Source organism: Henckelia pumila, chromosome 4 (genome assembly GCF_033568475.1).
Source record: "Henckelia pumila isolate YLH828 chromosome 4, ASM3356847v2, whole genome shotgun sequence".
Classification (NCBI taxonomy): Eukaryota; Viridiplantae; Streptophyta; class Magnoliopsida; order Lamiales; family Gesneriaceae; genus Henckelia; species Henckelia pumila.
Window position 1 is genome coordinate 120,701,999 of NC_133123.1, and position 27,492 is coordinate 120,729,490.

Consider the following 27,492-nt stretch of genomic DNA (forward strand, 5'->3'; position numbering starts at 1 on the left):
TTTCTCATCGGAAGTCAAGATGGGAGATGGAAAATTGCTACTTGTTCAAGGCAAAGGAACTATAGCTGTGAGGACAAAGGGAGGTAATACCAAATTTATTGAATATGTCTTATATGTCCCCGATATTACTTTAAATTTACTGAGTGTTGGACAATTAATTTAAATTGATTACAAAGTTAATTTTGAAAAAAAAAATGAATGCAAAATAAGGGACAAAAATAAGAAACTGATTACGAAAATTAAAATGGCTCCGAACAAATTATTTCCGTTGACAATGCCACTGGATAATAATATCTCATTAAATGTTGAAAAATATGAAGAATCACTTTTGTGGCATTTGAGATATGGACATTTGAACTATCATGGACTGAGAATGTTGAAACAGAAAAACATGGTGATTGGACTCCCTGATATTGAACTTTTGGACCAAACATGTGAAGGATGTATATATGATAAAATGCACCAATTACCTTTTCCTAAGACTACTTGGAGAGCAAGACAACCTCCTAAACTGATACATGCAGACATTTGTGGACCAACAAGGACAACATCATTTCAAAACAAAAAATATTTTCTTCTTTTTGTTGATGATTTTAGCAGGATGATGTGGGTGTACTTCTTGCAGCAAAAATCGGAAGCTTTTGTAGTATTTGTCCGGTTCAAGAAGATGGTTGAAATAGAGAGCAATCTCCAGTTCAAGACACTCAGAACTGATCGTGGTGCGGAATTATTATCTAAATAATTCTCAAATTATTGCAGTCAAGAAGGAATCCGAAGGAAGTTGAAATCTCGCTACACACCTCAAAAAAAATGGTGTAGCTGAAATAAAAAATCAAACCATTGTCGAAATGGCTAGAAACATGTTGAAAGCAAAAGGTTTTCCCAACATCTTTTGGGAGGAAGCTGTCAATACTGCTGTGTACACCCTTAACAAATCACCTACCAAAGCCAATCCAAATAAAACTCCTTATGAAGCTTGGCACAAGCGCAAACCATAAATCAAACATTTTTGAGTTATTTGGATGTCTGGCTTATTCTCTCATTCCTTCACAACGTCGAGAGAAATTCAACGAAAAAGGTGAAAAATATATTTTTATTGGCTACAGTGATGAATCAAAAGTTTATCTTTTGTTTAATCCAAAAACAAACGAGTTGACAATTTCAAGAGATGTACACTTTGATGAAATGAAAGCATGAGACTGAGAAAATAAAAATTCCATTGAATCAAAACAAACAGAAGATTCTGGAGCAAGTTCTACAGTGGATCCAGTATGCGGCCAAAATATATTTGACTCAGATTCTGATTCAAAATCCCCTGTGAGAAAGGTACGTTCACTAAGAGAAATTTATGATTTATCAAATGTTGCATTTTTCTCTTGTGGACCACAGAATTTTGAAGAGGCTGTGAAAAAAGAAGTTTGGCAAAAAGCCATGGATGATGAAATGACCACTATTCTGAAAAATCAAACCTGGAGCTTGGTTGATCTAACAAAAAATAAAGGTGTGGTTGGATTAAAGTGGATCTACAAAAACAATTTCAATGAAGATGGATCAATCCAAAAACATAAAGCTCGACTTGTTGCAAAAGGCTACTTACAACAGCCTGGGATTGACTTTAATGAAACATTTGCACCTGTTGCGAGAATGGAAACAATTTGATTTGTACTTGTTGTTGCTGCATAAAGGAGTTATCAGTCTATCAACTTGATGTCAAATCAACTTTTATAAATGGAGAATTGCAAGAAGAAGTCTACGTAGAACAACCAAATGGCTACGTAGTGAAAGGCAAAGAAAACATGGTTTATCGCCTCCACAGAGCACTTTATGGCTTGAAACAAGCACCTCGAGCATGGAATAGTAAAATCGATAGTTACTTCATCAGCAATGGATTCCATCGAAGCCCAAGTGAGCCATCACTTTATGTCAAAAAAAGGAGGTACAAATGAATTTTTGATCGTGTGCCTTCATGACGTTGATGATTTGATATATACTGGCACTAACCCTCTGATGCTAGAAGAATTTAAAAAGGCCATGATGAAAGAATACGAGATGAAATATCTGGGCCTTATGAAATATTTTCTTGGCATTCAAGTGCAACGAAGGAAAGGAGAAATATTTATTTTTCAAGAAAAATATACAGAAGATTTGCTAAAAAAATTTAATATATTTATGTGTAATCCTGTCACAACTCCAATGTCCTTAAATGAAAAATTGCAGCAAAATGATGGAGCAAAAAAGGCCAACGCTACAATTTATCGAAGTTTAGTGGGTTCATTAATGTACCTCACTAACACCAGACCAGATATTGTTCATTCTGTGAACATGATATCCAGATTCATGAGTGACCCAAGTCAAATTCATTTTTTTGCTGCCAAAAGAAAGTTGCGATATTTGCAAGGAACAAAAAATCATGGTTTAAAATATACCAAAGAAGATGAAAATAGCCTAATTGGCTACACTGACAGTGACTGGGCTGGATCAATTGATGACAGAAAAAGAACTTCTGGATATGTATTCTGTATTGGTACAAAACCAATTTCTTGGTCTTCTAAAAAACATAAGACAGTTGCACTTTTATCTGTCGAAGCAGAATATATTGCTGCTACTGATGCTGCTTGTGAAGCAATCTGGCTACGAAGAATTTTAAAAAAAATTACAACAAGAGTCAAAAAGTCTTACAAAAATATTATGCGACAAAATGTTTCCTATTGCTATGACGAAAAATCCAGTTTCTCATGCCAGATCAAAGCACATAGAACTTTGTCGCCATTTCATCTGAAATCTCGTCAATGACGGAGAAATTCAGCTAACTTTTATTAGTACTGGAGAGCAAATAGCATATCCATTCACAAAGCCAGTATCCTCAGAAAAATTGGATCATTGGTAGCGCTCAGTCGTGTCGCGCCAAAATTACCCGAATCCAATCAGATAAATAAATTATGTAGCAGTGAGAGTAGGGATCGTTCCAACGGGAAAAGTGAATTTAAGTGTGTTCTTAAAAATACGAAAATAGTAAAAGGGGTTTTTTGTATTTTTTAAACTATTATGCAAGAATTAAAATAAGAAAGTTCAATAAACTAACGAGACTTGGTATCGGTCGACTACACCCTTGAAATTATTCATTCGATCATCGATTCCCTAAAAATAATTAATCCACATTGAATATTCATCATTGGAAATTTAATTCCTGTTTTACCTTAATTTTAGTTAACTAGACACCAGCGTTCTAAGTTAACCCTTACCCCATAAATTAACCCAATACCAGCGATTAGATTTAAATCCACGGTAGCATTCAAATGAGTAAAACTGATGAATCTAGACAATACAATACCAGCGATTGTATTTAATCTAGTCAATTGTTGTTCCTATGATTTAACAAATTCAACAGCAGAAAATATTAATCACAGTTGCTTCAAAAATTAGATGATTCAAACAATTACGGATTTGAATTCTAATTTAGCAATAGATTGTATAGCAAAATCCTAAGGTGATCAATCCTAAAATCTCACATACAAGCATGACAATCAATCCAAAACAACTCTTGATACGCAATTTGGAATTAAACAATAAAAAACTGAATCTCATGAATAAACAAAATCAAGGGTTCGTCTTCCTCAACCAAGTACTAAAACTTAGCCACAAATATTCATGAATTTTCTAGAAAAATTCATGAAAAAAAAATTAAATCTAAGAAAAGAGAGAAGAAACCTAACCGCCAAGAAAATTCTCCAAGCTCTCGCCATCCAAAATTGATTTAGAATCCTCTCCCAAGACTCTAAAATTCGAGATATATATTTTAATTAAGGATAGAGTCCTTAAAAATAAAAATTCCTAAATTACAGATTTTTTCCCGAAAAAGCCTTTTCGATCGATCGGACGAGTTTAGAGGATCGAGCACCAGAAAATATACGAGCCTATTGTTTTTGTAATTCTTGGCACCACTCGATCGGTTGGATTTTGCGGATCGATCAGTAGAAAATTTCATCGCCCACTATTTTGCTTCTTCATACGGCCGCTCGATCGGTGAGATGTTGCGGATCGAGCGGTAGCAACTCTGCATCCAATTCCTTCGCACTCAAGACCTGTGCAAACAACATCTTCCCATGCGCGATAGCGCAAGTCAATAGCTCTTCATGCACAGATACCAAGCGCAAACGCGCTTCCTTCATTTTTATTCAATAACGCATCATGTTGTGCAAACAACTTGTGCAAATGCGCTTGATTCTTCCTTGTTTGCACTACTTGTTGTGCAAACGCTCTTCTTATTGGCACTACTTGTTGTGCAAACAACATGTGCAAACCTTCATCCGTGCTCCATTCTTGTGCATATCAGAGCTCTTGTTTCTTTTCTTCTTCAACTTGCAGATGATTTACTTCTTTTCCTAAATCAAAACAAAAACATTCATTAGGAACTATACGATGAATTTAATCAATGCACACTCTCCTAATCACACCAATTAACACACAAAAATATAGGAAAATATCATCACATCAAACTCCCCCATACTTAATCCTTGATCGCCCTCGAGCAACACAAAACAATAATAAGTTTGAACTCATAATCCATAACAAAAATAACCATGATCTTCACATTTATGCCTCAGGAATAAATTTAATGCATGATCAAGAAAGGCGCTAAAATGCTAACAATGGAACAAGTTCAATATCCAGACATTTCAACTAGAGATATAGCCCCGAACGTATGTGTGTGTATGGTCATTAGAAAGTGTCAAGCACACTTCACAGATCCATTCAATGTAAAACCCCACAATAGCTCAAGTTGCACACCAACAAATCAAATTAAACCATTGAGAATTTTTATAGTCTTTTCACTTGTCCGAGTAATTGCACCCGGTTATCCTCAACTCCATACATTCTTTTCCATATTTAGCTCTTGGAATTTATAGGACTAGAATTTCAATCCCCATTCCAATGCCTTTCCCCTCACCTTACTAACTCCATTCATTACTCTTTTTCCTTTTCTTTTTTTCGATTAAGCTCAAAAGGGAGGTTGATAGGCTAGCGACTTCCTAAGACTATCACAAGGCTCACACGACCTTCACTATGTCATATACAATTCACAAGCCATGACTCATGCGTGCTTAAAAAATATTCAACAACCATATCAAAGTTTAATTTTCATTGGAGATCAAAGTGTTTCAAGGTTAGCAAATCATCTATTTTCAAAAGCATGCACGTCATCAATTAGATATCATCATGGGATAGTGATTTTCAAAAGTCAAATTCATCACAAACTATGAACTCTAAATTTTTTTTTTTTTTTCAAAAAATCGGCTAAATTCTCTCAATGACTGGCTAAGTCCTCTCCCCCATACTTAAAATCTTACATTGTCCCCAATGTAAGAAAAAATGAAAAACAAAAAAAAATAAAAAACTAAAAACGAAAAGAAATACTCCCCTTGGGTTGCCTCCCAAGAAGCACCTCTGTTTACAATCGTCGGCCCGACTGTATGCTTCAGTTCCTCAAGGTGGTTCATATCTGGTTCCCTTGTCCACCTTCACCCACTTGAGAAATTTTTCAGTCAATTTCGTCTCATGCTTCCTCTGCTTTGATTTCTTGGGGATTCCTTTTAATCGATCCGGAGGAAGTTTCGGCTCAGTTTTAGATGCCTGCAAATCAGAAGGAAAAATTTTAGCATTAGAATTCCAGCAGGTCTCACAACAATCTCCTTCAACTTATCCTCAATTACAAACTTCTTTTTTCCTTGTGATAAGTGATCATTGACATCAAGAATATTAACAGCACTTTCACAACTAGGATTTTTCAGGGTATCAAAAATATTAAACTTAGCAATTTCCCCGTCAAATTCCATAGTGAGAGTACCATTATCAACATCTATGATAGACTTTGAAGTTTTTAAAAATGGTCTTTCGAGCAAAGTTGGGCTATTCAAATCATTATTTTTCATATCAAGTATATAGAAATCAGCAGGAAAAATCAAATTACCAACTTGCAAAAGAACATCCTCTATCACTTCTCTAGGAAAAATAGTAGATTTATCAGCCATCTGAACAAACAATTTCAGTTTTATTTAAAGGCCCTAAGTTTAAGGAAACATAAACAGAGTATGACATGACATTAATTGATGCTCCTAAATCTAGCATGGTCGTATCAAGCTGAACATCTTCTATCTTACAAGGAATCAAAAACATACCTGGGTCCTTGCATTTTGTAGGTACCTTTCTTTGAATGACAGCAGAGACCTGATCTCCCAATTCAACTTTCTGACACCCCTTCAGTTTTTGTTTTCTCTTCACAGTACACAATTCTTTTAAAAATTTAGCATAAATAGGTACTTGTTTGATAGCATTTAACAAAGAAATATTTACCTCACATCTACGAAAAATTTCATACATCCCCTTAATTCCTTTATCCCTCCTAGACTCTTTCAATGCTAAGGGAAAAGGGGCTACAGGTTTATACTCAGAAAAAGGAGGGAACTTATCTTTTGGTGCGCCCATTTGAACTATTTCGTCCTCTTCTACCTTGGATTCCTGCTCATCTTTGTTCTATACTAGTTCTTTCACCACTTCCTTAACCTTCAACTCCTTTCCACTCCTCAAGGTGATTGCACTCACATTCTCCTTCGGATTCACCACTGTTTGTGATGGTAAGATATTAGAATTTTGTGCCTCCAACCTGTTAATTGATGTTGCCAACTGCCCCATTTGAGTGTTCAACTGTTGGATACTTGCTCAAGTTTCCTGTTGAAAAGTTACAGTATTAGTAGCAAGATCCTTAACAATGTTTTCTAAAAACTCACCAGGCGTTGGAATTTGAGGACGCTGTTGTTGTTGAGGATACGGTGGCCTATAAGATTGAGCATTCGATTGATTCACTGAAGGTGCAAGCTGGTTCATTGTGTAGTGACCCTTACCTGGATCACCTACTAAACAGAACTTAGGCATGCAATTAACTTAATTAAATGGATATCAGAATAAAACTGCGGAAACCATAAACATTATACAATCCCAAGTAAAGAAATCTGTAAATACCCAAATATTATACAACCAGATCGAACAACTGTATTAATCCAAATAACAACAGAATAAAACCTAGGCAAAGCTCCAGCTGACCAACAACTGCCTAGCCCCTCTTGGATCCACCCGCCTTGTCCAATCGCAAATCTGCCCCATGAAATAGGGTGTCTAGAAACACAGAGTACGAGACATGAGCATAAAACGCTCAGTACAAGAGTATGAGTATACATGCATGCAAAGTGAACTCCCTATAAACTCGAGGTCAAGGATCAGATAACAGAGACAGACCGGGCCCTGGTATGTAGCACGTTGTGCCGTCTCTTCAAGAGGTGGCTCCCATACCATAATACCAGTGGATATGCCGGACCCAAATTGATGGAAGTCCAACCACTAACAAGATAGGGAAAAACCCTACTAACAGACATCTCGAAGGAGATAGCTCAGTATGCAAATGAATGCAGCATAAATCAATGACATATAAACCATGCAGTCACATAATACATGCATACTCAGTCAGGATATCTCGAACAGTAATTTCGTACCTCAAATCAGTGCAAGCTCTACCAACTCTAGGTCCACACCTATAGTTTGCTCTATACTGCCAAATGATACTACTATCATTATAGTGCTCTAAAGGCCTTAACTAAGCTATTGCATACTCCTAAATATTTATAGGAAGCAAAAGCTATACCTTCGTCCGTCGTTAACCCTTTGCTGTCGAGTGCCTCAAAACTAGGCCACAGCTCCGCTACGACGCCTGGATCGCTATGCCACTTCCGGATTCCCAACGGGACGCCTGGAATTCCCTAGATCTGAGTTATAAGGCTAAGGAATCGAGAGAGGAGGGGAACTGGTGCACTTCAAAAATGAGCTCGGCACCCCCTATTTATAGACGGAGTTCGGGCCCTTCGAACTGACTTCGAAGCCTCCGAACACGTTCGGATCGTCCGAACTGGACTTCGGATCATCCGAACTCAATATTACGTCATTGCTTACATCAGCATAATGATGTCATCCATGACGACTATCGGCAGCACGTTCGGAGCGTCCGAACCACTCTTCGGATCGTCCGAACCCTGACTTCAGACCGTCCGAACCTTGGCTTCGGAGCCTCCGAACTCAATGACCCTCAAACCATTTCCAAGTGTTCTGAATCCAATTCCGGACTCCGTTAACCCATTAAGAGTTCCCTTAATCACATTTACTCTTAACTAGTAGGATTAATGAATTGATTAATGCTTAATCACTGATTTCGGGCACGGGCTACTACATTCTCCCCACTTAAGATGTTTCGTCCTCGAAAATAGATCTTAAGTACTGAATGTAATAAAGAAACCAAAAACATTATTTATTCAAATCAAATGTTTACAGAGTTTGCAACTGAATACAACTTAAAGAATGAAATCAGAACAACTCAGGATGGTCTTCACGCATCTTGTCCTCAAGCTCCCAAGTAGCTTCCTCAGTGCCTCGACGCTGCCACTGAACTAAGCAAAGGAATGACTTTGTTCCGCAAAACCTTATCCTTATAATCCAGGATACGAATAGGTTTCTCAACATAAGTCAAATCCTTGCTTACATGAACCTCATACCGCTGCAGAATATGAGACTCATCCACCACATACCGTCGCAACAGAGATACGTGGAACACGTCGTGAATACTGGAAAGATGCGGTGGCAAAGCTAGTCGATAAGCCAAATTGCCAATGCTCTCCAAGATCTCAAACGGACCGATAAACCTGGGAGACAACTTGCCCTTAAGGCCAAATCTGAGAATCTTGCGGAAAGGTGACACTCTCAGAAACACTTTCTCCCCGACATCGAACTGCAAAGGCCTACTCTTGGTATTAGCATAGCTGGCCTGACGATCCTGTGCAGTCTTAATCCATTTCTTGATCTGATCAACAATGTCTATCGCCTGTTGGATAAACTTCGGTCCCTCAGCCTGTCTCTCCCCCACTTCTTCCCAGAAGAGTGGAGTACGACAACGTCGCCTTTGCAATGCCTCAAAAGTTGCCATCCCAATGCTAGTATGATAGTTGTTGTTGTACGCGAACTCGATCAATGGCAAATGATCCTGCCAGGCTGAACCAAAATCCATGATGCACGCTCTAAGCATATCCTCCAAAGTACGGATAGTGCGCTCTGACTGACCATCAGTCTCCGGATGATAGGCAGTACTCAAACTAAGAGTAGTACCCATCGCACGCTGAACAATCCCCCAAAATCTAGAAGTAAACCTGGGGTCCCGATTGCTGACAATGCTCACAGGCACTCCATGAAGTCGAACGATCTCTTGAATGTACAACCGAGCCATACGATCCACATTGTACTCCCGGCTATAGGCAATGAAATGCGCTGACTTGGTGAGTCGGTCCACCACAACCCAGATAGCATCACAGTTCCTCAGGGATACCGGCAAATGGGTCACAAAGTCCATTGTGATAAACTCCCATTTTCATTCGGGAAAAGGCAGACTGTGAAGCAATCCTCCAGGTCGTCGGTGCTCTGCCTTGACCTGTTGACACACCAAACATCTCGAAACAAACTGATAAACACTGCGTTTCATTCCCTTCCACCAGAAACGAGTACGTAGATCCTTGTATATCTTGTTGCTCCCAGGATGAATACTCAACTTAGTACGATGCGCCTGAGACAAAATCTCCTCTCGCAACTCTTCATCCTGCGGAATCACAAGCCTACCAGACAAACACAAAAATCCATTTGACTGATAATGAATTCCAGACGAGCTACACTCGTTAGCTAGACGAGCTAAACGCTGGGTCTTCGAATCAGACATCTGAGCATCTCGAATCCGCGAATACAAAGCTGGCTCAGATAATATCGCAAACATCTGGATACTCTGCATACCTTTCTTATGCTTGAAGGTATATCCCTAAGTACAACAGTCACTGATCGCACTAGACATTGAACAAGTCTGAAGTGAGGATAGTCGCACCTTGCGACTCAATGCATCAGCGGTAAGATTAGCAGCTCCCGGATGGTACTTAATCTCGCAATCATAGTCCTTAAGCAAGTCCATCCAACGTCTCTGCCTCATGTTCAACTCCGCCTGAGTGAACAAATACTTGAGACTCTTGTGGTCGGTAAAGATCTCAAATTTCTCGCCATACAGATAATGACGCCAGATCTTCAAAGCAAACACAATGGCTGCTAACTCCAAATCATGGACTGGGTAGTTGTCCTCATGAAGCTTCATCTGTCTAGAATCGTATGCGATCACATGCCCATTCTGAGTCAGGACACAACCTAACCCCTGAAGAGAAGCATCAATGTACACCACATACCCTCCAGATCCTGACGGTAATGCCAACACTGGCGCAGAATTCAACCGCCGTCGAAGCTCACAAAAATTCTTCTCACACTCAGAGGACCACTCGAAATCCACACCCTTGCGGGTAAGCTGCGTCAAAGGTCGAGCTAGTTGAGAGAAGTTCAGAATGAAGTGACGATAATAACCTGCTAGACCCAGAAAACTACGGATCTCAGCAACCGTCGTCGGACGCGACCAATTAAGAACCGCCTCAATCTTGCTTGGATCAACAAAAATCCCCTCCCTGGATATGATATGGCCAAGAAAGACCACTCGATCCATCCAAAACTCACACTTGCTCAGCTTGGCGTACAACTGCTCATCTCGAAGAGTTTGCAGTACCAACCGCAAGTGAGAAACATGCTCTTCCGTATTACGCGAATACACCAAGATGTCGTCAATGAAGGCCACGACAAACTTGTTCAAATACTCCCTGAAGATGCGGTTCATCAGATCCATGAACATAGCCGGCGCATTAGTCAAACCAAATGGCATCACTAGAAACTCGTAATACCCATAGCGAGTACGGAATGCAGTCTTGGCTACGTCGTGATCACGGACTCTCAACTGATGATACCCAGATCTCAAGTCAATCTTGGAGTAAACTGACGTGCCCTGCAGCTGATCAAACAAGTCATCAATACGAGGCAACGGATACTTGTTCTTCACAGTGACTCGATTCAGCTGCCGATAGTCAATGAACAGCCGCATCGACCCATCCTTCTTCTTTACAAAAAGAACAGGAGCTCCCCAAGGAGATACACTTGGATGAATGTACCCCTTGTCCAAAAGATCCTGTAGCTGATTATTTAATTCATGCATCTCTGACGGAGCCAGACGATACGGTGCTCGAGAAATAGTTGAATTACCCGGCATCAACTCTATGCCAAACTCGACTTCCCTAGCATGAGAAAAACCCGGAATCTCATCAGGAAAAACATCTGGAAATTCATCCACGACTGGAATGCTCTCTATCCCAATGCTCTCAGTGGACAAATCAACTGCATAGATAAGGTAGCCTTCCCCGCCAGACTCTAGAGCTCGAAAGGCTCTCAAAGCTGATACCAAAGGCATCGGGGGTCGCGCTCCCTCTCCATAGAAAAACCAGCTCTCACTCCCCTCCGGATGAAAGCGTACTAATCTCTGATAGCAGTCCACTAAAGCTTGATAGGTAGTCAACATATCTATTTCCAGAATGCAATCAAAGTCGTCCATCGTCAGGACCATGAGATTCGCTAACAGAATATTTCCTTCGAACTCTAAAGGGCAACCCATCACTAGACGCTTAGCCAAAGCAGATTGGCCCGTCGGAGTAGAAACAGACATCACTACGTCTAGTGCAATGCATGGTAACTTATGCCTCTTAACAAAACGTGCAGAAATGAAGGAATGAGATGCACCAGTGTCAATAAGTACAAGAGCAGGTATACCATAAAGCAAAAATGTACCTGCGATAACTTTCTCATTCTCATCCACTGCCTGATCATGTCTCAGGGCAAACACCTGGCCAGAAGCTCGTGGCCTCAAATGAGAACTCCCAGCAGGCTATCCTGCGTCCTCTGCTGAACGGTAGCCTGAGAACCAGATCCTGAACCAGAACCAAAACCTCCTCCCCCAGATAGTGGACAATCCCTCCGGATATGACCAGTCTCTCCACAACGGAAACAAGCTCCAGAAGCTCTACGGCAACGGTCGGTCGGATGGTTCTTCCCACAATGATCACACTTGTCCTTCTTACCAAAACGGACAATACCTCCAGAACCAGAGGAAGAAGTAGATCCAGACTTCTTGAAAGATTGGGCATGGGGACCCAAAGAACTAGCAGGCCTCGATTGAGGAAAAGACCTGTTCCGCCAAATGCTATCCTCCGCCTGGTGACAATGGCTTACCAAACCCTCGTAGGGCATGTCGTCGCCAACCGCCACATGGTCATGGATCTCAGGGTTAAGGCCCTGAAGGAAAAGATTATACTTCATCCCAGAGCTGTCAGCAATCTCGGGGCAATAGGATAGCAGATCAAAGAACTTATGCTGATACTAATCAATAGACATGGCTCCCTGTCGCAGACTCAGTAGCTCACCTGCCTTCGACTGACGGAGTGCAGGAGGAAAATAAAGCTTCTGAAAAGCTGTGAGGAACTCGGCCCAAGGGCCACTCCTCTCGCCGCAATAAAGGGTGCAGAATTAAACCTCCACCACCTACGGGCTCGCCCATCCAGAAGATAGCCAAGGGTCTCCATCTTCTGCTCCTCGGTGCAGTGTTAAGTCTGAAAAGTCATCTCCATACGGTCTAACCAGTTCTCCGCATCCTTCGGAGACTCACCTCCAACAAGGGGCTTAGGACCCATCTGCAGAAATCGCCGTACAGTGAAACGATCCTCATCACGACGACGATGATGACGGTCCCGATGACGCTCACGATCGTCATCTCCCCCAGCATCCACCTCCACTACCATGGCTACTCTGGTCATCGTAGTTCGCCATCTACAAAAGCACCTCACGGTTACCTTATGCAGAGTCTAAATCCCAAGAATACTATGCATGCTCTGATACCATAAATGTAGTGACCCTTACCTGGATCACCTACTAAACAGAACTTAGACATGCAATTAACTTAATTAAATGGATATCAGAATAAAAATGCGGAAACCATAAACATTATACAATCCCAAGTAAAGGAATCTGTAAATACCCAAATATTATACAACCAGATCGAACAACTGTATTAATCCAAATAACAACAGAATAAAACCTAGGCGAAGCTCCAGCTGACCAACAACTTCCTAGCCCCTCTTGGATCCACCCGCCTTGTCCAATCGCAAACCTGCCCCATGGAATAGGGTGTCCAGAAACACAGAGTACGAGACGTGAGCATAAAATGCTCAGTACAAAAGTATGAGTATACATGCATGCAAAGTGAACTCCCTATAAACTCGAGGTCAAGGATCATATATCAGAGACAGACCGGGCCCTGGTACGTAGCACGTTGTGCCGTCGCTTCAGGAGGTGGCTCCCATACCATAATACCAGTGGATATGCCGGACCCAAATCGATGGAAGTCCAACCACTAACAAGATAGGGAAAAACCCTACTAACAGACATCTCGAAGGAGATAGCTCAGTATGCAAATGAATGCAGCATAAATCAATGACATATAAACCATGCAGTCACATAATACTTGCATACTCAGTCAGGATTTCTTGAACAGTACTTTCGTATCTCAAATCAGTGCAAGCTCTACCAACCCTTGGTCCATGCCTATAGTCTGCTCTACACTGCCAAATGATACTACTATCATTATAGTGCTCTAAAATCCTTAACTAAGCTATTGCATACTCCTAAATATTTATAGGAAGCAAAAGCTATACCTTCGTCCGTCGTTAGCCCTTTGCTGTCGAGTGCCTCAAAACTAGGCCACAGCTCTGCTACGACACCTGGATCGCTATGCCACTTTCGGATTCCCAACGGGACGCCTAGAATTCCCTAGATCTGAGTTAGAAGGCTAAGGAATCGAGAGAGAAGAGGAGAACTGGTGCACTTCAAAAATGAGCTCGGCACCCCTTATTTATAGACGGAGTTCGGGCCCTTCGAACTGACTTAGGAGCCTCCGAACACGTTTGGATCGTCCGAACTGGACTTCGGATCATCCGAACTCAATATTACATCATTGCTTACTTCAGCATAATGACGTCATCCATGACGACTGTCGGCAGCACGTTCGGAGCGTCCGAACCACTCTTCGGATCGTTCGAACCCTGACTTCGGACCGTCCGAACCTTGACTTCAGAGCCTCCGAACTCGATGACCCTCAAACCATTTCCAAGTGTTCTGAATCCAATTCCGGACTCCGTTAACCCATTAAGAGTTCTCTTAATCACGTTTACTCTTAACTAGTAGGATTAATGAATTGATTAATACTTAATCACTGATTTCGGGCACGGGCTACTACACATTGCATGATTTCCATATCTGAGGTTTGGATGATCCTTCCAACCTGGATTGAATGTATTCGATCATAATTTCTCTGCTGTGGTGGCCTAGGAAATCGTCCTGCTGCATTGACTTGTTCAGTAGATCCCTCTTGAAGTGTGGGACACATGTCAGTTGCATGTCCCACTGCAGCACATATTCCACACTTTTTCACATTCTGTCCATTCCCTATAGCCATTTGACGCACAAGAGACGTCAGTTCAATCAATTATTGTTCAAGAGAAGAAATTTTTACCTCGTTGCCCCGTCTGGGCGCTGGATCACTCTTGCTAGTGCCAAATTGCTTAGAATTAGCAGTCATATTCTCTATCAAGTTCCTTGCTTGTAGTGGAGTTTTGTCCACAAAAACTTCTCCACTGACCGCATCTAACATTCTCCTGTCATGAGGCAACAAACCTTCATAGAAATATTGAATTAACAGGTTTTCACTTATCTGATGTTGCGGACAACTAGATACAAGTTTCTTGAACCGCTCCCAGTATTCATGAATTGATTCCCCTATAAATTTCTTGCACCCATAGATCTCTTTCCTGATGTTTGTCGCTCTAGACACTGGAAAGTACTTCTCTAGAAATATCCTTTTCATCTCTGTCCAGGTAGTGATGGATCCAGAGGGTAAATAGTATAACCAATCCTTCACAGAATTTTTTAAAGAAAAAGGAAAAGCTCTCAGTTGGATCTGCTCTTCTGTCACTCCATGGGGTTTTATACTTGTGCATACCACATGAAATTCCATCAAATGCTTATGCGGATCCTCACCTGCAAGACCATGGAATGAAGGTAATAAGTGAATTAGCCCAGATTTTAAATCAAAAGTAGCATTAGCTTCTAAAGTAGGAAAAGTAATGCATAGGGGCTATTGATTCAGATCAGGAGTGCCAAGTTGTCTCAAACTCAGATTGGCGTTGTCAGCCATTGCTCCTCTAAAATCCTCAAACACGCGCTCGTCTTCTTCTTGTCTCCTACGAGCTTCTCTCTGCCGACGATGGAAAGTTCTGTCTATCTCCGGATCGTATTAAAATTATTTTTCTGAAGATTCACCTGAAAACATGAACAAACCAGAGTAGCACGGGGGGAAGAAAAATAGAAATAAAAAAAAAAGAACACAATTAAATTAAACGTCTTTCCCGGCAACGACGCCAAAATTTGGTAGCGCTCAGTCGTGTCGCACCCAAATTACCTGACTCCAATCAGATAAATAAATTATGTAGCAGTGAGAGTAGGGATCGTTCCCATGAGAAAAGTGAAATTTAAGTGTGTTCTTAAAAATACGGAAATAGTAAAAGGGGTTTTTTGGATTTTACTAACTACTATGCAAGAATTAAAATAAGAAAGATTAATAAACTAACGAGACTTGGTATCGGTCTACTACACTCTTGAAATTATTCATTCGATCATCGATTCCCTAAATATAATTAATTCACATTGAATATTCATCATTGAAAATTTAATTCCTGTTTCACCTTAATTTTAGTTAACTAGACAACAATGTTCTAAGTTAACCCTTACCCCATAAATTAAATCAATACCAGCGATTAGATTTAAATCCACGGTAGCATTCAAATGAGTAAAACTGATGAATCTAGACACAACACAATACCAGCGATTGTATTTAATCTAGTCAATTATTGTTCCTACGATTTAACAAATTCAACAGCAAAAAATATTAATCATAGTTTCTTCAAAAATCAGATGATTCGAACAATTACGGATTTGAATTCTAATTTAGAAATAGATTGTATAGAAAAATTCTAAGGTGATCAATCCTAAAATCTCATATACAAGCATGACAATCAATCCAAAACAACTCTTGATACGCAATTTGGAATTAAACAATAAAAAACTGAATCTCATGAATAAAAAAAATCAAGGGTTCGTCTTCCTCAACCAAGTACTAAAACTTAGCCACAAATATTCATGAATTTTCTAGAAAAATTCATGAAAGAAAAATTAAATCTAAGAAAAGAGAGAAGAAACCTAGCCGCCAAGAGAATTCTTCAAGCTCTCGCCGTCCAAAACTGATTCAGAATCCTCTCCCAAGACTCTAAAATTTGAGATATATATTTTAATTAAGGCTAGAGTCCTTAAAAATAAAAATTCCTAAATTATAGATTTTTTCCCAAAAAAGCCTTCTCGATCGATCGGACGAGTTGAGCGGATCGAGCACCAGAAAATATATAGCCTATTGTTTTCGTAATTCTTGGCACCGCTCGATCGGTAGAAAATTTCATCGCCCACTGTTTTGCTTCTTCAGACGGCCGCTCAATCGGTGAGATATTGCGGATCGAGTGGTAGCAACTCTGCCTCCAATTCCTTCGCACAAAAGACCTGTGCAAACAACATCTTCCCATGCGCTATAGCGCAATTCAATAGCTCTTCATGCACGGATACCAAGCGCAAACGCGCTTCCTTCATCTTTCTTCAATAGCGCATCATGTTGTGCATACAACATGTGCAAACCTTCATCCGCGCTCCATTCTTGTGCAGATCAGAGCTCTTGTTTCTTTTCTTCTTCAACTTGCAGCTCATTTCCTTCTTTTCCTAAATCAAAACAAAAACATTCATTAGGAACTATACGATGAATTTAATCAATGCACACTCTCCTAATCACAACAATTAACACACAAAAATATAGGAAAATATCATCACATCAATCATCTCAAAAATCATATATGCATTACAAATTAAGGAGGATTGTGAAATATTAAATTATTTTGTATGCATGCTTGAATTTGTCAAAATTGTCACAATAAGCAAAAGTTGTGTGAGTTGATTGGTAGACTCAAGTTATTAAATGCATATGCATGTATTTAGAGTTTGTCCCCTAGCATTTAATAGGTAGACAATGTATGTCTGTTGAATTCAATAGGCTAGCCATCATAAAATTTGACACGACAATGTTTTTGCATGTGTTGGAATTGATTTCAAATTTCATGTATCCAATTGCCTATAAAAGGCGTTGATGGATTAATGCAAATATAGACTACATTTTCAATTACTCCAATTATCTTCTCCAATTATCTCATGTTCTTCTGATCCCTCAGTGGTTGTGTGATCCCTTGATGGGCTCAATATGCATGCTATTGTTGGGATTAATTAGCAGATTAATTAGAGATGATCCACTGCAGCACCTCGGAGTTTAATTTGCCCAATCCTAAATCTGTCAAGGCAAAGAATTATTCTTCAGGCCAGGCCGAAATCTTCCAAAAGCTAGCTTCAGGTAGGAATTGGATCGGAGGTGCAGAAACTAGCATTTAAGCAATCTTCAGCTGCCGTATTTCATGTCGAAGAAATTTTGTGATGATGAGCAGAAATCCAATGAGTGGAAGCTTGCCCGGCCATGTTCCCCAGGTACTATGCATGGGTTGATTCAGACGAAGATTGATTCTCAGGCAGTCCATAAATATTAATTTATATATGTTGCTTTAAGGGTAGATTTCAATCTAGCTAGCATATGAGTAATAGCCCAATGATAGATCTAATGTCTCATGATTTACCACGTCAATAATACATAATTAATTACGCTTATTTGTAAAAAGATCATATATATGGTGTTGTTAGAGCCTCACTCTTGAGTCTTGACACTACAAGCCTACAAGGCTTGGCCGATTTATTTTATTAGTATTATTATATTTTTTTTGGTTTCATTTTCAATGAAAGAATATTTGAGTAGGGATATACAAGACTTGGTCCGACCAATTAAGTTGGTTTGGTTTTGAATTCTGGGATGCTAGAACCGGTTCATAGTTAGTGTATATTGGCTAATGAGATCTTACGTCAAAAATTAATATCGAAATCATGTATCTAATAATTCATATCTCTAAAACATAATTAATTATGAGCCCGTTTGGATTTTGTAGTTATTTTTTAAAATAAGTGTTTTTTTAAGCTATAATTTTTTGCTTTTGAAAAAGCTCTTTTTTTTACTTAAAAAAGTGCTTTTTTAAGCACTTATTTGGTCATCCAAACACCTTATTACCTAAAAAAACATTTTTTTAATAAAAAAATATTTTTTTTGGCCTGACTTTTGATACCAAACGAGGACTAAAACGTGACGAATCATGGTAGACCTATTATTATTACTAGTAAAAAAGGCACACGCTTATGCATGTGTAAAATAAAAGTTATTTTATATGTATTTTTAATTTTGTGGGTGGAGTAAGCGGGAGGTTTAGTGGAATAGTGGATAAAAATGGGATGAGAGGGTAAAATCGAAAACAAAAGTTGGTGTCCTCATGTTGGCAGTTACTATGTGCCTCTCAACTATTATAAAATAGAATAGATAATGAGATCTTACGTCAAAAATTAATATCAAAATCATGTATCTAATAATTCATATCTCTAAAACATAATTAATAATGAGCCCGTTTGGATTTTGTAGTGATTTTTTAAAATAAATTCTTTTTTAAGCTATAATTTTTGGCTTTTGAAAAAGCTCTTTTTTTTAAATACTTAAATAGTGCTTTTTTAAGCACTTATTTGGTCATCCAAACACCTTATTAACCAAAAAAATATTTTTTAAAAAAAATATTTTTTTGTTCTGGCTTTTGATACCAAACGAGTACTAAAACATGACGAATCATGGTAGATCTATTATTATTACTAGTAAAAAAGGCACACGCTTATGCGTGTGTAAAATAAAAGTTATTTTATATGTATTTTTAATTTTGTGGGTGGAGTGAGTGGGAGGTTTAGTGGAATAGTGGATAAAAATGGGATGAGAGGGTAAAACCGAAAACAAAAGTTGGTGTCCTCATGTTGGCAGTTACTATGTGCCTCTCAACTATTATAAAATATAATAGATAATGAGATCTTACGTCAAAAATTAATATCGAAATCATGTATCTAATAATTCATATCTCTAAAATATAATTAATAATGAGCCCGTTTGGATTTTGTAGTGATTTTTTAAAATAAGTGTTTTTTTAAGCTATAATTTTTTGCTTTTGAAAAAGCTTTTTTTTTTTTTTACTTAAAAAGTGCTTTTTTAAGCACTTATTTTGTCATCCAAACACCTTATTAGCCAAAAAAATATTTTTTTTAAAAAATGTTTTTTTGTCTTGGCTTTTGATACCAAACAAGGACTAAAACATGACGAATCATGGTAGACCTATTATTATTACTAGTAAAAAAAGGCACACGCTTATGCGTGTGTAAAATAAAAGTTATTTTATATGTATTTTTAATTTTGTGGGTAGAGTGAGTGAGAGGTTTAGTGGAATAGTGGATAAAAATGGGATGAGAGGGTAAAACCGATAACAAAAATTGGTGTCCTCATGTTGGCGGTTACTATGTGCCTCTCAACTATTATAAAATAGAATAGATAATGAGATCTTACGTCAAAAATTAATATCGAAATCATGTATCTAATAATTCATATCTCTAAAACATAATTAATAATGAGCCCGTTTGGATTTTGTAGTGATTTTTTAAAATAAGTGCTTTTTTAAGTTATAATATTTGGCTTTTGAAAAAACTCTTTTTTTTTTTTTACTTAAAAAGTGTTTTTTTAAGCACTTATTTGGTCATCCAAACACCTTATTAGCCAAAAAAACATTTTTTTTAAAAAAAATACTTTTTTGGCCTGGATTTTGATACCAAACGAGGACTAAAACATGACGAATCATTGTAGACCTATTATTATTACTAGTAAAAAAGGCACACGCTTATGCGTGTATAAAATAAAAGTTATTTTATATGTATTTTTAATTTTGTGGGTGGAGTGAGTGGGAGGTTTAGTTGAATAGTGGATAAAAATGGGATGAGAGGGTAAAACCAAAAACAAAAGTTGGTGTCCTCATGTTGACAGTTACTATGTGCCTTTCAATTGTTATAAAATACTAGTAAAAAATGCATACACTTTGTGTGTGTAAAAAAAAGGTCTTTTTAAAAAAATAAATCATGAAGTTAGTGGGATGTTTTTAGTAAAATAATGGTTAGAAAATGATAATTTTGGAATAAATTATTTTGGTGTCCCCAAGGTAGTTACTCTAACCTACACATCTTTTATAATCTCTTTCTATTATATTAAGCATGAGACACTTTTAAAAACTGTTTTTGGTGTGGCTTTAACACACCAAAACATTTTTCCTATTTTACCCTTCTTTTATATGAATTTATACAAAAGTTCTCCGTTAAAAAAACTCAACCGCTGCAACATCACATCTCCCAACCCCTTCAACACGTCTGCAATCTTCTCCAAAAAGTGTGAACTTCTCTGTTCAAAAAAAAAAATCCAAACGCACAGGATCCACCAAAGACCCCCAATCGGTTTCTGCCATCTATATTAATGTTTATTTAGTTATGGTGTTTGTTCTCATGTGTGATATATGTTTCGTGTTTGATGGATATAAGTTTGTGTTGCTCCACGAATTCAGTGATCCAGAGCGACTCACACTGGATACTATTTGCGATTGATAGGTATATATATTTATTTACAGTTTAGCTTTCCATGGCACATGTTATTCCAGAATGTTAGTTTCACTCAATTGTAATCAAATTTGAGTTTCAAAAGGCTTCTTTAGCTTTATAATATAGTAATAAAACTCTTTATTCTCACATACCAATACCAATACGTGAAACACCTATGATTATTCAACCATATATTATTTTTTCTATTTAATCGAAAATTAAGTGAGCCTTTTAATATTCAAGTAAGTTCCTTGCTATATACTATTGAACATCTTCTCAGAACATACCTTTGGCTTTTAATTTCAACATCTTTTTGCAAATTCATTGCTCATACTCTTCTTGAGGATTGAGGTTAATGAAAACTATCACTAGGCTCTCACAACCAATTATGCTCTTCACGTTGGAAGCTATCATGTCTATTTGTTGTTATATACCCTTTTGTCTGTCATTGTTTGTTTGTTATCCACTTTTTGATTGTGTGTGGATTTGGGGTATTATGATCGCACAATGGCATGCTTTCCCAAGGAATGAAAAAGATCAGAATGTATGATTCTTATCAGAGTGGTTAGGTAACCTCTATTCAGAATTTTTTCCTTATTTGGCTTTTTGTATGGTATCTCTTACTATTCTATTAAAGATGTGGGCCTAATACTAACTTATTGGATATGGTGCATTGGTATCAAAAAATTAAAACTTGCCTCCTATTCTCACAAACGTGGGTAAAAAACCGTCCCACTTTATCTCAATGTCGCATCGTGCTTGAACGCGACAATTGAATTCAGATACCTACATAAGAATAGAGCAAAGGAATCGCAGAGTGAGCGAGAAATTCGGAGATTCGAATCTTTTACAGTGAATAATGGTGAACTACATGTGTCAGCGCAGAGCTTGGGAATCTTACCGGCCTCCAGCCTCAGGACGTTTGCGAAATGCTAACTTCACTTACTACTTCAAGTTATCTCCCTTTTTTTGTTTGTTTTTTTTTTTCTCTCCTTGCTGTTTATTTTTGCTCGATTTTGTACATGACCTTTGACTAAATCGGAAATTTTTCATGAATTATGATCGTATTGAATTTTTATTTCATATTGGGTTGCTCTGATTAATCATAGGTTGCGATATGATCTTAGTTTTGTCGCTTTAGTTCGATTATCGTTTATGTTTGTAATGGTTTTCTTTTGGTTAATGCGTTGATTTGGTTTCCTTTTCTGTGTTTTTCATGGGCAGAGATTTATGTATGTCTGTTTAGTTTACTTCTCACTTTCATTTGTTTCACATATGATTTCTTCCTTCCTTTTCTCACAAGAGTTCCTGGCCGGCGGTATGCTGGTCCAACAGTGCTTGGAAGAATATAATAAAAGCGTTCCACCTCCTATAATTCTGATGCGATTCAAGTATGGCTCGATTTACCATTATATTCTCATCATCTCGCAAGCCAGTTTTGGTAATTTTCTAACCCTAGAAACATTTCGAAATCTTCCAAATTTATGTCTCTGAAATACCTTCCACATCTCTTGCTTTCGAACTCAATGGGAAATAAGTTTCTCACAGTAAAATTCTAAAATTTGTGCACAAATTTTATGTTGTTTTCTAAATTTTATGTCTTCTGATGGGATGATAAGCAATTATGTTGTCCAAAAAAAATTTATTAATAAATTTTTAAACATGTAAGAGTTTTGTTTGCTAACCAAAGCTTGAATTTTAATGTATCGTGGTCACACTATTATTTACTGATGGATGACTTGGTCGTTCTAGAATTTTAAACATAAGAAATATTTCTTCTTATTTACTGTGTTTAAATAGGGGCTATTATTTTTTAATAATTTGCTCCTAATATATCCCCAAGATAGGATTGTTATAGTTATTTTATACTCATTTTTTGTTAGTGAGAAATAAATCATTAAACGTTCCATTGAATGTGTAAAAAAGAACAATATTTTTGCTAAAAATTATGACTACGCTAACTTACAGTGAATTTTTCTTTCAAATTAAACTCACTTATTTTGTGTTGGTTTTTTAGGTACCTTTAATGAACTTGGAAGAATATGAAAAGTAATTAAAGATATCACCGAAAGAATGGTAACTATTTTTAAATTCATTGGCTGTTAAAATTAAAACACATGTATGATGATTTGTTGATACTCTTATTAAATTGACACTACGGTTGGTATGGCCATAGGCCCATAGTTATTACAAAAACTCTCCTCTTCCGTCCAAAAAATAAAAAAAATTTTGTCCCACTCTTCTTCAGTGGTCGTGGGTGATAAAATGGAGAGATACTACAACTGTCTTGACATTTTATACTCCCAATTTGCATAATAGGCCTTTTGCAACAAATTCCTTCATATCGCAGGTTGAAAATATTCTCCCTCTCTTCACTTACCGTGAGTTTGATGACCTTTTACATTTATTTTTATTTTATTATTATTTTATGTTTTCCTTTTTTAAAATTCAAGAATGACGAACCATGTTGGAAGAGAATTGATTCACAGTTATTTGGAATTTTAAACGACTAATGGTACTAGGTTTTTTATATAGATTTTTATCACCTGGTTGTGTTTTATGTTGGTTTACATTGTTTTTTTTTGTGAACCAATTTTTTTTGTTACTACTGATAATTGAAGGATTGGTGCATATATTGGTCGCAAATTAATCGTTTGTGAAAATGTCATAGTTACTTTTCCCTATTTCTTCCAAAGACTTTAAATATTGTGATGGTTTGCAAATAAATTTGACCTTATGACTTATCGTTGTTATAAACTTTTATGCTTATCATTGTTAAAATTGATATATATATTTTTTCATTGTAAAAATAAATGGAGTACATTTATATCTCATGAATATGAAAATTAAAATGTACTAACTAAAAATAATACTTTAGAAAAAAAAATTATAAAGCAAAATCTATATATAAATTTATGCATTAGGTTACACATGCGTTTGTGCCCCAATCGCTAGTATAGATAATAGATTAGATAATAGTTGAGATAGGTTAAACTCTGCTATGAACGGCTTAAGAGCCCAATCAAACCACCTGATTGAAATTAGGGCACAAATCGTTTCCCCACATCCTTGTCCTATCCACTACCTCTTCTCCCTCTCTGTCGCTCTAAGGTTTGCAATTTCTTAATTCTCCGTGTTCCTTTTTTATTTTCCTTAAAACCCTTTTGCTTATATAGCATCCTTAAATCTCCGTTTGTTGATTTTCGTTTTTGTTTTTTTACTTTAATGCTTTCAGACGAAAGTTTTAATCTCGTAATTAGATTTTATTGATATTAATTTCTTCGAAATGGGTTCACCCTGCTTAGTAAAGGTACTAACTTTGATTATTTGGATGTGCCTACTTTAATCCATAATGTACAACGCAAAGTGTTGTACTGTTGCTGTGAAGCTATCGCGAATCATTTTGAAGGGATGAATGTTCTCGAGTTATGTGGTTGAATTGTAGTCTATAACGTTTTCGTAGATTGGGATGTAATTAGTTAATGTTAAAGGAGGAGGATTTTTGGGGATCTTATGTAATTTTGTTTTCGACATTATTGAAACTAACAAATTATTCATGAATGAATAATTCAAGAAATTGAGAAATTAGAAGCTTTACCCATAGGGAGTCGCCTCAAATTGATGTTTTACCCGAGTCTGGATCTTTTGGAGCCATAACGGGGTTGTGTTGCCAAGATGCTCAAATTCTTGTAGGGAAGTCTAAGATATTTTATGCAGTGTTGACGTCTGAAAATGTATGCAAATGAATTGAATATGACCACAATATGTAAAGTATTAAAATGTGCCTGTTATAGGACACTAATGGTTGGCTAAAATACCTTGAACTGACTATATTGTTTGTGAAAACTGTCTTTGCTGTTGTATTAAGTTTCCATCTGTGATGTATAATGAACAGCTTGTAGTTGGCGCTATGCGTTTCAAGCTATTGTACCTTGTTTTGGCTGGATGAACATTATGAGTTTCTGTTGCAAATATATGCTATTTTGATTTTGATTTTGATTTTGATTTTGATTTTGATTGGATTGGGATGCAATTGGCAGAGAGACTACCGGTGTCCCGAAAATGTTGGAGCACCCTACTCATAGCAAGACAACGGGACTACCTCGAAAGCGATTTTATCGAGCTCGGGCTCATAGCAATCCTTTGAGTGATTCTCATTTCCCTGTTCCAATCTCACCTAGTCACGTTGACTACACCCTCCATTACCCCACGTATGATGGTTCCAAAAAGATTGAATTTGCGGACATTGGTTGTGGATTTGGTGGGCTTGTAATTAGCCTCGCAACTCTATTTCCTAATACGCTTATGATTGGGATGGAATTGAGGGACAAGGTGACAGAGTATGTGAAGGAAAGGATATTAGCATTGAGAGCCGCTAATCCAGGCCGGTACGAGAATGCGTCAGTGGTTCGGACTAATTCCATGAAATACATTCCCAATTACTTTGAGAAAGGACAGCTCACTAAGATGTTCTTTTTGTTTCCGGATCCTCATTTTAAAGAGAAAAACCATAGGCGTAGGGTCATCAGTTCGCATTTGCTCGATGAGTATGCTTATGTGCTTAGAGTCGGTGGGATAATCTATACAATAACCGATGTGGAGGAGCTTGGTTTGTGGATGCAATCATGTTTGGAGGATCACCCTTTATTTAAGCCTCTTACTGAGGATGAACTACAAAATGATCCGGTTGTAAAGCTCTTGAGTACTGCTACTGAGGAAGGGCAGAAAGTTGAGAGGAATGGTGGCCAAACGTTTCAAGCTGTTTATAGACGTGTCGAACTGGCTCTTCCTCATTGACTTATGCTCCAAGTGACATGAATTATGGACTGGATCCATTCACATTAAAGTTTTCAATCCAATTAAATGGTAAATAGAAAGATGGTTTTCGATTTTGTGCCTAATGCGGTGGTATTCCCATCACGGTGAAGAGAATGCATTGGACTACCGTAGTTTATTCCCAAATTCTGAAAGACGTTATAGAGAGAGCTAGTTGATATCTCAAATGTTGTCTGCAGATATTAGCAAGAAAATACTGGGCGACTGGGCGACTGTAAGATAAGAAACCATTGAATTGGATGTCAATCTATGTTATATGGGTATGCCCGTGGGAACAAATGTCTTCTGTTTTGTTTTTTGTTTCTTTTTAACAAAGAGACTGCTTTTAGCTAAATATTCTTTGCATTTCGTTTGAAGGCAAGTGGAGATTCGTATAATTTAAAAGTTTTGTTGGGCAATATGTTTAACAACAATTTAGAGGTACAAACGAGCCGAGCTACTCGCGAGTACCTCGGTCAAAACTCGACTCACCGAGCTCGAGCTCGAGTAGCTCGAACATACATCGAGCTCGAACTCGAGCTTTCAATGTCTGTATATATATATATATATATATGTAGCTCGAACATACATCGAGCTCGAGCACGAGCTTTCAATGTCTATATATAGCTCGAACATACATCGAGCTCGAGCACGAGCTTTCAATGTCTATATATATATATATATATATATATATATATATATATATTATATATATATATATATATATATATATATAAAATATTTTATTTATTTATTTTTCGAGCTCGAAAACTCGAACTATAGTCAAGCTCGAGCTCGAGTACGAAATTAATTACTCGATCATACATCGAGCTCGAGCACGAGCTTTCAATGTCTATATATATATATATATATATATATATATATATATATATATATATATATATATAAAATATTTTATTTATTTATTTTTCGAGCTCGAAAACTCGAACTATAGTCAAGCTCGAGCTCGAGTACGAAATTAATTACTCGATCGAGCTCGAGCTCGAGTTCGAGTAGTCAAATATGAGTCGAGCTCGAGTTCGAGTAGTATGATACTCGGCTCGGTTCGACTCGATAGCACCCGTAGTTTAACATAGTTAGCATCATTATTTTTCTTTAAAAAATCGTTGCTACGGTGAAGAATTTGAGAAATAAAACCTGTTATCTTCATTACAATATGAAAAATGGTGTAAATGAATCGAACTCTTCGCAAGTTATTCGGAGCTCGACATGTGGAAAAACTTGTTCGTGGTTCGTTAACCTAAGCGAGCCGAGCCTGAGCTCGAGCTTAATTTCGAGCTCGGCAATTTTCATGAGCCGAGCTTGAGCTTAAGGATGTTCGATTTGTTAGCTCGCGACCCTGTTCGTTAATAGGCTTGGGAGCTCGAGCTCGGCTCGTTTAGGTGGCATGTTAGCTTGGTCTTGGCTTGCCAGCTCGAGCTCCGGATCGGCTAGTGGCTCGTCAGATTGAGCTCGGGTTCAGGCTCGGCTCATTTTGTTGGCTCGTGAATATATATTAGTTTATATAGTTTTTCGAGCTCAGCCACTTTAGTTGTTTATATGCTCATTGAGTAAATTTATATATTTTAAAAACTTGTATATTAAAATTTAAATTAAATCTTTCTTGAAAAAAAAAACTCAAACTCGAAAACAAGCTCGCTTAACGAGCTTGAAAATGAATTGGCTAACGAGTTTGCTTTAACGAGCTTGCTAACGAGCCTTCTTAATGATCTCGCTTAATGAGCCTGAAAACAAACCGAACTCGAGCCAAGCTCGTTTAATATAATAAATGAGTCAAGCTCGAGCCGAGCCCAAGCCGAGCCGGAGTCGATATATATATACTAAACGAGCCGAGCTCGAGCCTTATGATAAAAGCTCGGTTCGAGCTCGAGCCCTTCTATATATCAAACGAGCTGAGCTCGAGCCTGACACTGTTCGGCT

At 37.7% G+C, this 27,492-nt stretch overlaps 1 protein-coding gene across 1 annotated transcript; it reads left to right on the plus strand.

Annotated features, from left to right (window-relative positions):
• The first annotated feature begins 23,719 nt into the window (after nucleotides 1–23,719).
• LOC140865789 (tRNA (guanine-N(7)-)-methyltransferase) lies at nucleotides 23,720–25,956 on the plus strand. Its single transcript, XM_073270561.1, has 2 exons — nucleotides 23,720–23,847; nucleotides 24,777–25,956. Exons 1-2 carry the CDS (start codon nucleotides 23,738–23,740, stop codon nucleotides 25,531–25,533), a joined length of 867 nt encoding a protein of 288 aa, XP_073126662.1. The 5' UTR covers nucleotides 23,720–23,737; the 3' UTR covers nucleotides 25,534–25,956.
• Nucleotides 25,957–27,492: the final 1,536 nt, after the last annotated feature.

Coding starts and splice junctions, on each gene's coding strand:
- LOC140865789 (XM_073270561.1), top strand. CDS start 23,738: ATGAACGGCTTAAGAGCCCAATCAAACCACCTGATTGAAATTAGGGCA. Junction 23,848..24,776: donor TCCCTCTCTGTCGCTCTAAG/GTTTGCAATTTC, acceptor TGCAATTGGCAG/AGAGACTACCGGTGTCCCGA.